Consider the following 13,766-nt stretch of genomic DNA (forward strand, 5'->3'; position numbering starts at 1 on the left):
ACACCTAACTCAAAATTTTCATCATTGATTCTAGATGAAGTAAAATAAACATATTGGGAGTATAAACCTTGATATCTCCAAGATGCATCACTCAAACCATATAAAAATAATTTACTATTCAATTTTTCACTTCATTAAGAATCAATGCTGAAAATTTCAAATTAGGTAAAATCCGAACAATTGATGAGCAAATTCATGAGTATTCGATGCAAGTTTAAAGTCTACCATGGGGGCCCACTTCCCCTTCGTGGCGACAACATGGAGGCTTTTTTTAGAATTTATACGGTTATTTTAATCTTTTCTAACTTTGCAAAATTATAACGTAATACCTAATGTTCTCTGATTTGGATTTAACAGGCTGGCAACCAGAGAAACCGAAATAAAAGCTGATAAAAGAACGAGCGGGTTTCCTGTGTTTTCATAGCCCAGTCCCCAGAATATTCCCGTCCAACATGGATGTCGTCTCGACATACTGAGTGTGCTCTGAGTGACCTCTGAGTGTAAGGAGTTTGACTCTTTCTTTGATCAAATTCTTATTCAGAGAATCACTGAAAACTAACTCGTAAATATAAAAAAAAAACATCAATGCTGTTTTCCATAAATTAGCCAAAGCATTGTCACATTAAACCAATAGAAGGTAGACACCTCATGAGCATAGGAAGTTGATAATTGAACAGTTGACATAGCTTTTGTTCAACCAATCGAAGTCGGTTCCTAGTGAATGTGAGCAGTTTTTATAAAAACCCTTTCAACGGGAACAAAAGAAGCTCTTTCTTTCGATTGCCAGGGAAGATGTGGTGAAGAGATTTGTCGGATTTGACCTAAAAAAGAAGGTAAGTAATGTAATTTTTCTAAAGATGCTTTATAAAAACATGGAAAAGCTGATTTCTCTTCATGGAAAATAGGATTTCCCCTCTAAAAAATGAAAATTTGATTAAAGCGTAACATGAAAAGCTTATGATTATGTTAAGCTGGCGTTTAATTAACTAAAGGGCCTGACAAGATCATGATCACTAAAAAACGCAAATTGGATACGATTATAGTCGTTTTAAAAATTCTATATATTTTTTAAAGAATTAAGCGTAACCTTTTTGTGTACTTATATCTTACTAGCCAATTTAAAAATACATATAAATCAATATCAAGAGAAGTAGGGAATGGCTAATATTATTGTAAAAGGAAAATCTTTAAAAACATGAAAGAAGTGTTGAAAATAGCTGAGTTGTATTCGTCAAAAACTAGACAAAAACCAAAAAAATGTAACTTATGAAAAAAGCTCCCTAATCATGTGTGAGTTGTTTGTCTAATAAGCAATAAAATAGAGACCAAAAGAATTGGTTAAATATTAAATGAAAGCATTAAAGTAAATTAAACAAAGATGCTTTGTCTACTCAAAATTTATGCAAGGCTATAGATGATCATACCTCATGTCAAGGCTTGTTGCCTAGCTACTATGTTCCAACATAAATAGGTTGGTGAATTGCACAGGGTCCCCTTAACCCCCTCGCAAAATGCATTCATGTAAAATTATTTGGCCAATTCCCGCTTCACATAAAATTCTGAAATCGCATTCCCATTCACGCAAAAATTGAAGTGATCATGTTTCACATAAAATTAATTTTTCGAATCACGGAAAATACACCAAAATCTTTTTTTACATCCTAAGTTCATGGAAACACATTTCACGCATTATAGTAACAGATTTATCTAGGAATATCAAGTATATAATGATGGAATTATTTTAAGTGATATTCGCAATTGAATAAATCAAAGAACTCACCACTGAAATTGATTAAAATATTGCTCTGTTGATTGTAATGCTCCTTAGCACAGTGCCTCTGGCAGCTGGTTCAATGATAACATGTTACAATACCTTTACAGAATGATATATGTTTCGATAACATGTATTATAGTCAAGATCTCCATAACACAATGATAGCAGCATTGAACAAGCAAATCTTGCCTCCCTGACCAAGCACATGCCGGTTAACCAGTTAATAATGAGTTAACATGGACTAACATGGACAGCCAATGATATATAATAATTAATTATCGTTAGAATAAAACAAAATATTCCTTATCGAATTGCAACACTGATTACTATGAGAAAACAAATTTGCTATTAGTTTTCTATAAACCCTGAGTACGAAAGGCAATGATGTTATATATAGGATATTTTGCTGCCCTAGGAAAGTTTCTTATATTTAATCATGCCTGTAATGACATATTACACTCATTAGCATATTGGATATATAAACCTTGATATCTTCAAGATGCATCATTTGAATCATATGAAATTTTTTTATCATTCAAATATTCACTTTATGTACAGTACAATCAGTACTGATTTCCTGTGAAAATATTGAGTGGTATAGGCACTTTAACAACAGCAGAATTGAGAAAAGTTTGATTTTGAAACCAGTTTTGAAAACTGAGATTTGCACTGAATTTCCTTTTTTCTGCAGAGTGTTTCCTTGAGACAGCACTGCTCTTAGCCAATCAGCATTGATACATTTTTTTCATGTGTATTAAATCTCTTTGAAAAAAATTATTTTATTGATTACTCTCATAAAAATATGCTAAAACCAGCTTCTAAGAGATGCTGAAGCTTAAGCAAGCTGATGCAAGCTGATGCAAGCTGATGCAAGCTAATGCTAGCTGATGCAAGCTAATGCTAGCTGATGCAAGCTGATGCAAGTATGAATACAAGTGCAAAACCAGTAATGAGTGCAAGAAAACCAAAATCTTAAGTTCTCTTGAGCTTGCATTTTTCACATTGAAAACATGAAGTTGCATTTGCACAAGCTGGCTTATGTGATAGAAATAATGGCTTTATCACTATTAAGATTTAAAACTGTTTTATGAAAGTGTCTATAAACCCTAACCCAATAATTTCAGTATTGATTCTACATGGAGTAAATAGTTGCATGAATCAGACTTGTTAATATATTGGAAGAAAATCTTAATATCCCGAAGATGTGTTACTTACCATATAAAAATATTTTACCATTCAAACTATTCACTTCATGTAAAATCAGTACTGAAAAACTTAAGTTAGAGTTTATACTTTATTTGCAGCTGACAGTTGGTTAGCGTGAGACCTTCAAACATAAATGTCCATGACAAAGATCCTTAGGATGTCTGTGTAATTCAACTTCTCTCTGTTTGGTGTAGCTTTGGCTTTAGGTAATAATAAGGAGCACTTCTAGCCTGGGGGAGAGGGGGAGGTAAAGGGTGCACCTTTGAGGATATTGACCTTTCAGGAGCATTGGGTAACCATTTGTACAGTAATTTAACGTTTACCTAAGTTATCTTTTTTTGTGTTGTTGTGTATACTCATTGAATTGTTTACAGTTACTACATTGATATTAATATAAACTTGAAGTATATGCAATAAAATGCTTCTCTAAATTTTTTATAGGTATATAATTGCACAGGACACGAGAACTAATTAAAAATGACGATGAGAACAAAGACTACCGCTACAGATGAGAAGAAAGAACCTTCTGGCATATTTTTTTGTAACTGCCTCAGAAAATGCGTTGCATACCTGCTAGCTCCTGCAGATCCTTCCAACCTTGGTGTTTTCAGGATAGTGTTTGGTAAGTTTAAGTTCATTTTAAAGCAATCTGATTGCCTAAAAAAACTTGAATCAGAAGAAGGCTAAATTTGGTTCAGATAGAGAAAACTCTGCCCTTGGTCTAGGAAACATATCTTGTCATCAGCCTGAGATCTATCAAAGACTTGCAATTTTGATCAAAATGGAATGCGTTTTGTTGCAACAAGAAATAAAAACATTCTTTTAGTTATTGGCCTAAAACCATGCTTTAACATACTGGAGTACTTGTTTTGCTCATTTTTATTGTGAAATCTCATCCAACAAATATATACTAATTTATAAGTTTATATATTGGTTGTTTTTTATGTAGTTTATCATTTGTTGGAAAGAGTATTAAGAATTATTTTAGTATGAATATTGAATGAACAGTTCTACCCATTCAATATTCACACTTATTACATATAGTGACTTGATGAACCCAACAAAGATGACCGCTCGCCAACAGGATTGGCTTCATAGCTCAGTTGGTAGAGCATCGCACTGGCATCACGGAGGTCATGGGTTCTATTCCCGTTGAAGCTTGAAATAATTTTTTCAAGTCTTTCTTTACAGCGTTCACTTAGATCGCTCATTCACTGTGATGATCAACACATCTATAATACATTTTTAAGAAATAAAATATCATTATTATTAGCCTTATCAATTTTTCTATGATAATATCTCTACAGAAATTCAACTGGAGATAATAGCTGGGCTGTATTAAAACCCTGCTAAATTGCTATAAATAAACATTTTTGTTACTGGAATAAAAAACTCTGATTCTACACAACTTCATTCCTTCCTTCCTTCCTTCCATTCATTTCTTACCGATTTTTCTTCTCACATTTCTCTAGGAATCCTCATGATGATTGACATTCCACAAGAGCGTGGCATGTCCAGCATTTTTAACAACTGGCAACCAGATAAGTGTCATTTTCCCATGTTTAACTTCCTTCAGCCAGCTTCTGTAGAATGGATGCATGTCATTTACGTGATCATGTTTCTTGGTGCTATTGGAATATTGCTGGGGTTATTCTACAGGCTCAGTTGCATCATGTTTATGATACCATATTGGTACATATTCCTACTGGATAAAGCAATTTGGAACAACCATTCCTATCTGTATGGATTAGTCTCTATAATGCTTCTATTGACAGACTGTCATCACTATTGGTGAGTACAGTACATTGTGACATTGTTTAGTTTGTAAGAAACCTTCTGCAGCATTAAATTATCATAATAAATCTAATGAGTATTCTTTTTCTCATTCTCATTTGATAGATAGGCAGGTAGGCAGACAGACAGAAAAATAGATAACACTTTTTTAACCACAAATGTTAATTTATTTATCAATTGAGAAGGTTTTCTATCAAATGTTGCTCATTATAAATGTGAGGTCTATATATAGTTATTAACAGGGTTAATAACTAATATATATTGACCTTGCATTTATAATGAGGGCTATAACAAAAATAAAGCCTTGTGAATAACAAAGAAAACTGTGTCAATTGAGAAATAATAAGACATACCAACAAATCACGTCAACAAATTATGAATCACTCGCACACTGAGCCAACACACACTAGAAACCTTTTTCTTTCAAAGTTTTTGCGTGTTTTTTTTTTTGTAGTACAAAACAATGAGGCCTTTCCTTGTGAGTACATAACATTTTGACCAGCTGTTGACATCATATGATTGTTGTAAATAAGAGGACATTCCATGCTAGTCACGCTAAACCATCGGAAATTTGTGAAATTTTATGAAGGTTACTAAACCCCTGGAACAGTCACATCCCCAATTTCATTCTTGTTCAATTTTTACGCCTATCCTCATTCTAATTTTTTGTTCTTATTATCAATTCTTTCTGCCTTTAATTAATTTTCAATCTCCTTTTCTTAATTTCCTATTCTAATTTTCATATTTTTTAACATTTAGGTCACTGGATGGATTAAGAAATCCAAAGATTCGCAATGCCCATGTACCTAAATGGAATTATGCCATCTTTAGATTTCAGGTAATGTATTACTACAAATCATATGGGTGGGTATGTGTGTTTGTGTGTGTGTTTGGTAACTTGTGGAGGTGGATCCAATTGGAATGGAGCAGAGATGCTTATCACACTTTTTAGGGTGGTTTCAGATGTGATTTTGCATCACTTTAATAGGCCACAATAGGTCGTGGATTATAGTAAAATCCCCTGCATACTCTCAGTTCTTGGAAATCTAAAGTAGTTACCCTTCTCTCCAGCGTTACTAAATAATAACAATTATTGAAAAAAGAAAAATTATATGAATATATATGCAGTGAACTTGGACCATTACCAAAATTTCTGAAGAGATAAACTGATTTGTTCTCCTAGATATTCCTGGTTTATTTCTTTGCTGGTATAAAGAAGCTAGATCGGGATTGGATGACTGGCTATTCCATGACAGGATTGTCCAGCAAGTGGGTCTTCGATCCATTCCGTTCATTCTTGTCAGATGACGCCATTGACCTTTTTCTTGTGCACATCTCTGGTCTTTTCTACGATCTTTTCGTCGGTTTCTTTCTGATATTCGAGCGTACTCGAGTCATGGGAATTCTTTTTTCTTTGGCTTTTCATGGCATGAATTCACAAATGTTTAGCATCGGCATGTTCTCTTACACCATGATGGCATCCCTCACTCTGTTCTGTTCCTACAACTGGCCAAAGAAAATCCTGTCACGCCTGCCACACTGGATGGGCTTTGCTACACCTTTGCTTGACGAGGCTGCGCCAAGTGATAGCTGTTTATATTCACCCGAAGCAAACGAAGAAAAGCTTGACAACCAGACGGTAGAGAAAAAAGAAAAGAAAAACACAGGAAGAAAACCCAACAAAACTGACCAAGTTACGGTATCTCATAAGATACTGTTAGCTTTGTTTGGATGTTATGTTGGAATCCAGTGTTTTCTACCTTACTCGCATTTCATTACCAAGGTCAGTAATTATGAATGATAAGAAGATTTGCTTTTGCATTCTTGAACAGACTTTATAGAAAAATTCATTAGCTGACGAGAGAATTCCACTTTGAATTGCACGAGCAAACCGATATCGCGCAACAGCTTTAAAAACAGCTTCGAAAACTATTAATGATGGTAATGGAATTAAGTGAAATGCAATTTGCTCTTTACTGATCAAACCGGTGATTACCTGAAAAATTGCACGACCTAACGTCCTGTTCATAAACATATATTATAACCACTTTTATATAGCCTGAAAAGATCTTGATTGAATTAATGTTAGGGTAAGCTTAAAGTGCTAAAACTACAAAGAAATATATGTAGCAATGTTTGATGTTGAGCGTATGATGTCACAGACTCCAAAAAATAATCGTAAAAATGTCATACTTTCGTCCTGAATATCGAGAAAACACTACATACAGTGATTATTGGACCTTTAAAGAGTATTCTTAGGAAGTTTCAGCTGAATCCAAGTTTGAGCGATTTTCGTCATAGTAGCACTTTAAATAGAATGTATTATACAAGTTATTAAGTTAAAATAGCTAAAACTACGTACAAAAAGATAAAAGCTTAAATGGAATCATTCATCTCATCTTATTGATTGAAGGGGTACAACGGATGGACCGAGGGTCTTTATGGATACTCCTGGGACATGATGGTCCATTCTTGGAGCACCCAGCACGTACGAATCAAGGTTGTCGATGGAGTTACTGGAAACGACGTGTTCATCAGACCTGGGGTACGTGAGAATAAATGGATATTTCATTGTATTTCATTTTAGTTTACAAAATGTATAATACCGAAAACATATCTAGTGCAATTCAGCTTGTGTTGCTAATCTAGACGACGTTCACATTCCCCATGCATCTGTACCGGGTCACTGAGATTTTTGGTTTACTCTTTTTATTCTCAACACACAGGCTTATATCGGAGGCGGCAGAAGGCGTCATTCCAGGTGGAACTCTCACCCCGACATGATCAAGCAGTACATGACGTGCTTGGCCGAAAAGATCAAAGAGCGTGAGGAACTCAACATAACTAAACCAGCTATATACCTTGATGTGTGGCGTTCTCTCAACCGAAGATTCCAGCAACGGTTTTTGGATCCAAATATTGACGTCGTCACTGCTCCCTGGTCACCCTTTGCGCAAACTACTTGGGTTCTGCCTCTGTTGTCCGAGCTCTCACCTTGGAGAGAGAAACTGGAAGCGATACAAAGAGAACAGCTAAACACGTCTGTAGGAAACTTTACTGATATCGTGTTTGTTGCAGGTGAGAATTCAATGACAACATATCCTTGTAGTACTCTTTAAAACAGATCAGTACTGTGTAGTTGGGAAAAGATTTTAATACCACTAGAAAAACGTCTCTAACGGTGATTGCCTCGCTATAGTCTGAGTCTGAACCATAAAATAGCCAAATAATAGCCGTATAAGATAGTTTTTTTGGAAATAGCAAGGTTATAGCGCATTTTGGTCGTGCATCACCACGCTGGCATATGTTTCATTGGATAAACACCTAATCGCTAGAACGTTGTCACATGAAATTAACACATTAAAATACCCAATGGGAATTAAATAACTCGTTGCAATTGATATGAATAAAAATGAAAAATGTGCTTACCTTCTAAACCAATCCATCCGGTTGCAAACTTATTCGTTAATGGTAAGCCAAAAAGAGCCAGAAACCTTGACTTCGGAAAATGGTACACGCGTCTACCGAAAGGAATAAAAAAGAGCGAGAAAAGTGGATTACCTCAATCGGAAGACCGAGGTTTCCGGAACTTTCCATCGGAAGGTACTGATACATAATACCACTTGTTTTCCAACCGAAATTTCCTTTTTTTTCCGGGTAAATAGTAAGCACTCCAGAAGTCTATAGTTATCTACTTTTGGGAAGTCCTATATATTGCTAACCCCTATTAGCTGTTTCGACGTTGACAGAGGAAAAACCGGGTCGAGTAAGCACTACAGTGCATGCATTATGAGGCTGTTCAGGTTTCAATGAGCTTCATTAACAGTAAATAGAACTATTACAACTTTTTGTCCATCAGATTACATCAGATAGCTATATCTTTTTTTTCTCTGGCTTCCTCCCTTTCTTGCTTGCTTCCCGGCCTTTCTTAGTTTCTTTTCTTTTTTTCCCTTCCTTTCCCTTCCTTTATTTACTTTCTTAATTTTCAGAATAATGACTGAACAAGGTATTTTACTCTCCAGATTTCCCGGGATTAAAGCTGGAAAACTTCGTCAGCGAAGAACTGAACACTTCAATAACGGTCCTTCACGGAACGGTTAAGATCGAAACAAACAATGAAAATTTTACTTTGGGTAAAAATGAAGAGATGAAACTCCCTGCTAACGATACTCACGTGGTATACACAGTGTCTGAGACTCCAGCCTGTTGGATGTATGTATATCTTAATACAACTCTAATGAAGAATGAAACTTTAAAACAGTGGATTACAGATCCAGGTAGGTTTTTATACACTGTCACCGCCGCTGTTAGGGTAATGTAAAGGTTATATACACCTATTTTGAAAAACTTTGTCATCGTCAAAGGCGATAGGCGATAGGCCATTCCGATATGGAAATGGTTTCGTTGAATACAAAGGGCATCGAATCAGTCTTAACATTAAGGTCCATGTGACTGACGAAAATAAGAAGCAGAAACACAAGTCATTCCAGCTATTCTTGGATCTTGGAATGACCTATCAACTATCGCTTTGCGCCTATCCCCTATTGCCTATCTCCTTTGGTGATGACAACGTTTATAATGGGTGTATACCGTTACCGCGGTGGATGTGAGATCGCCTCGGATTTATATATCTCATGATCCACCGAGGTATAAGGTATATAACTTCTAATATCATCATTGGGGTAGTTTCTTAAAACGGGGTTGATAACTAGTATAAACCTGGACATTCCTTTGTTAATTAAGTTGGGTCAAGACGCCAGTGAACAATTGAATATCTCCCTGCATGGTTGTCGTTCTTATCATGATTTCGGATAATCGCAGTTATCACGTTTTTGTAGTTTCAACTCTCTTCTTGCTGTCAGGACAGCTGTACTTTTTTGGTTGTTTGTTTTGGTTTCGTTTCTCTTCGATGGTTTTCGTAATATTGTCCAGAACATGTTTCATCTAAACCCTTTTTGTCTTATTTTCTGATTAACATTTTCCACAGGAACACGACCCTCCGCAAGAAGAAAAGAAGAGTGGCAAAGGAAATCGATGATCGAAAAATGTCGTGAATTTGCCTATGAAAAGTACATGGTGTTCTCGGTTACTTTCTGGAATTCTTACTACGCTATTGGCCATTTAGCATTCGGTTTGGAGTATCCCGAGGAGGATGAAGACGTGGAAATACAGGATGGTTCCGTACCTCAAGAAACAGAAGCCAACAGTCATATCAGTTCGTCTCAAGAAGACAGTGCAGCTTCAGGTAGTGACGGCAGTGTTCAGTCGCAAAACAGTGATACTAACCAAGACGCTAACCAAACTGAAGCGAGTATACTACAGAAGTCACGACACGAAGAAAAAGAAACACTACCGAACTCCAAAAAAGAACTTTAAAACAATTGAGTATTTCACAAAGCCATTTGTCGAATATTCTAAAATTCTTAGTTACTCAGTGTTAGAAAGATCATGATGATGCAGACGATACCGTCACGGTACGGATTACTGAAAATCGGTCAAACCAACTTGAACAGGACACGGGATCCAAAACGTACATTTCTTTCAAATTCATTACGAAATCTGTCAGATTGAGTTTAGTCGCTACATATTCGCGTTCTGTCAGAAATGAATTTGCAGGTTTTAACATGAAATTGTTACCAATAATTATAATAATCAAAACCCTTTTTTGCGGAATAACCGTGTATTTTAAACAGTGTAAACATTTTAAAATCTTGGATCGAGAATTTGATGTAAAAGTAAAAAAATAAAAGTAATATATTTATACATAAATCATATAGTAATATAGTAAAAAGAGATATAAAAATAAGGAGTCCTTGTAATTACTATGCCGACTACCGGACTAATTTCACCTTACCACGACATCACTTAGAGTGAAATAAAAAATACTAGTTAACGTATAATAGTCAAATAGACACAAAAGAAGACAATGGAATTAGGGTCTACTAATGTGTATTAGTCTAACATCTATTGCACGGGTTTAATGACTTCACTCTTTTTCATTATTGCTACGTTTGATTAAAAAAAAAGTTGCGACATTTAATTAGTTTAATAGACTAGAGTGAAGTCATTAAACCCGTGAAATAGATATTAGACTAATACACATTAGTAGACCCTAATTCAATTGTTTTCTTTTGTGCCTATCTGACTATTACACGTTGACTAATAATTTTTCTTTCACGGATTAAAGTGATTTTATTTAACCCGTGAAAGAAAAAAATGACTATTTAGTTAGTAACAGTTGACAAAGAAAACAAAAGTAAATCAATGTGCTCAGAGTATACTACTTAACTATTAGACTTTCTTAGTCACAATATTACTGATGTCACCCTTGCAGGATAACTTATGATGAATGGTAACACGTGACGACGTTTTAAATTTTTTTAGCGAAAAGTTTTTTATCCTTTCGGCTTTTTCATTAAATACTTGTTGATACGCTTGAGTTAGTCGTGAATATCTCAAAAACGACTTCGGACACCCCAATTTTTCTTTGAATATTTGAAATCGGTATTGAAATTTGGGTTTATGAGATCGTGATTAGACTATGAGAAAACATATTGTCTTTTTTTCCTTTCTTCTGGAGTAGGCAGCCACCTTAATCCTCTGATTGGTTGATCAACCATCTAAGAGATACTATCTGAGACATACTATGCATAGTGATCGGCCAATGTTTCCAGTGAAATTGGTTATGCAGCCCTGGTTTTGAGGACGCGGTTTTGGGTCAGTATAGCTTGCTGCACACCGTATAAACGGAAATAAACGGATATTCTATATAAAATCGTTTAGAAATGTTATTCAACTTATTTTCATTCGAGTCTGTATAATAAAACTGACAGACTTCGTGTTTGTACATAGTTATTAACCTCTGGTTATTAACTATGGTTTGTACGAGGTCCGGAAGTAAATTTCGCGTAATGTTCGTAAGCAGATGACGTAAGCGTTTAATTATCGATCTGCTAGCATCTTAGTGAAAGAGCGAGTGTGTGAGGGTTTTTAAGCTTCTGGCGCTAGAAGTTTTGAAACATGCAGGTCGAATTTTGACCTTCATAAACACTTGGAAGATCGAACGACTATCCCTAAGCTTTCTTATTTTGATATAGTAATCACCACCACACCGCCGCCACGCATGAGCTCATGCATGTTGCGCTCGTAACGTTGCCTTCACCCAAAACGCTTTTATTTTCAATTCAATGTACATTGCACGATGATTGTAAGATGTACTTTATCATTTACTGTACCATTGCCACCTATCTACGATACACATCCATAATATTTTCATATAAGTCTAGTACGCTCAACTACCCCTTCTCCTCGTCAATCACCCACTTCCTTAATATTTATTTATTATATTTTATTTATTATTTTCTTCTTTTTAATCATTTTTCTTAATTCATTTTTCTCATAAGTTTCCCCTCTCCCCCTCCCCCTTTGGGTCCGAATACCTGTGTCAAACATAGTGTCGTCGGGTTTTACCCGATGAATCAGTTCTTTAAAAAAATGTGTGGGTGTGTGTGGAGTGAGTTAGTGACATATTTGCATATTCATACCTCTCACGATAAATCGTTTCTACGCTTCGCGTATCCACGAGTTAAACCTGAAGCAGGACTGATTTCGGCCTTTTGTGATTGTTCTGTAAAGTTCTATATTATCACTAAGAACGTAGAGTTCTCACAATTCATTAGCCAAACAGTCCGCTATAATCCCGCTATTAAGTTTAAATTTATGTTCCATTAAATAACTGTACAAAATAGCACAATGTCTGTTGTTGTCTATTGTTTCATAGGTCAATCGAAGGATACCCTGTGTACAGGGAGGGGTGGGAAGCGGCTGTACACAGGTTATCGGGGGATGACGCGGGAGGGGGGGGGGGGGAGGGGATGAAAATACTCTCAATTCGTTATTTTTCTTTGTCATTCCATAGTTATAGACGTCCGAGCGAGGATTAGGTCCCAGGCGCCCTCGTCCTGGGAATATTAGACTAGCTAACTACAAATTAATCCTCGGAATTTGAAAGATGAACTAAAGAAACATAAGCGACAGTGACCAAGGGAAATACATGGACTGCTTGCGGTCTACCACGATTTATGCCGAATTCTGATTCATTAAAAGCGAAAGCAGATAAATTTGAAGTCATGTCACGACACAAGGGCGGACCTAGGGGGGAGGGAGTGAATTAGATGACTAGTCACACTCCTATGGAGTTGAAAAATAACAGTAAAGGATGATGTAAAAGATCGCTTTATGATGCCTATGCCTACCTAGCTAGGTAAAATTCCCTCCTCGTTCGGAATTATAAGTAATATTTCAAGGATGAATATTCCGGAGGTGAACTAAAGTATTTCATGTAATGCAGCTCATACGAGTGATTTCTAAAATGAATAATTGAGTTAAAGTTGATGTGAGTTTGTGACTTAGGAGTGCTGTAGCTTCGAAGCAACTAGAATATTCGCGATCGAAGATTTTCACCGTGAAGCCCTTTTCCAATTTCCTTCATTCACGGTTCAATCTATCAATCCTGACACGAATCGAAATCTTAAATGATGGGCTTATAACCTCACTTATATCAAGATTATATCAAGACATAAGACAACGTGTGTTATAAAATTAAACTTGAAAAGAAAACTTACAACCTGGTTTATACAGTATGCTGTTACTAAATAGTTAATGTAATATATAGTAAAATTATTTGGCTGACGAGGGAATTCTATGTTGAATACATTTATAAGTAGCGTTGCATAGATACACCAAATAAACTTTTTGTACTATTATGTTATATTTCTAACGTTGTACTTCGTGACCACATCCAGTTTCGATCGTGTTTATATACCAAATTCTCAAGATGAGGCATTTTTGGAGATTTTTAGTTAACTGCAGAGCAAGAAGAAACGAAAATTTTAACATAAGACGAGAAGCGAAATTGTAAACAGCTGACTGTCATTCCATCCAGCTGATCACAGAATCGATGGGCTATATAATACGCTCTATGAGACAGAGA

The 13,766-nt window shown here is 35.7% G+C and overlaps 1 protein-coding gene across 2 annotated transcripts; it reads left to right on the forward strand.

Moving 5' to 3' along the window:
* The first annotated feature begins 448 nt into the window (after positions 1-448).
* Positions 449-10,546, forward strand: LOC116307421 (vitamin K-dependent gamma-carboxylase). Of its 2 annotated transcripts, XM_031717676.2 has the most exons (10): positions 449-833; positions 3,079-3,186; positions 3,422-3,602; positions 4,453-4,771; positions 5,534-5,612; positions 5,958-6,557; positions 7,188-7,319; positions 7,501-7,852; positions 8,797-9,051; positions 9,762-10,546. In XM_031717676.2, the coding sequence occupies exons 3-10, from the start codon at positions 3,458-3,460 to the stop codon at positions 10,148-10,150; spliced, it is 2,271 nt and encodes a 756-aa protein (XP_031573536.1). In that variant the 5' UTR covers positions 449-833; positions 3,079-3,186; positions 3,422-3,457; the 3' UTR covers positions 10,151-10,546. The 2 variants fall into 2 exon arrangements, with proteins under 2 accessions (XP_031573536.1, XP_031573535.1); XM_031717675.2 differs by lacking the exon at positions 3,079-3,186.
* Positions 10,547-13,766: the final 3,220 nt, after the last annotated feature.

Source organism: Actinia tenebrosa, unplaced genomic scaffold (assembly GCF_029948245.1).
Source record: "Actinia tenebrosa isolate PJP-AT-01 unplaced genomic scaffold, QUT_ActTen_1.0 PGA_scaffold6__47_contigs__length_16458017, whole genome shotgun sequence".
Lineage (NCBI taxonomy): Eukaryota > Metazoa > Cnidaria > Anthozoa > Actiniaria > Actiniidae > Actinia > Actinia tenebrosa.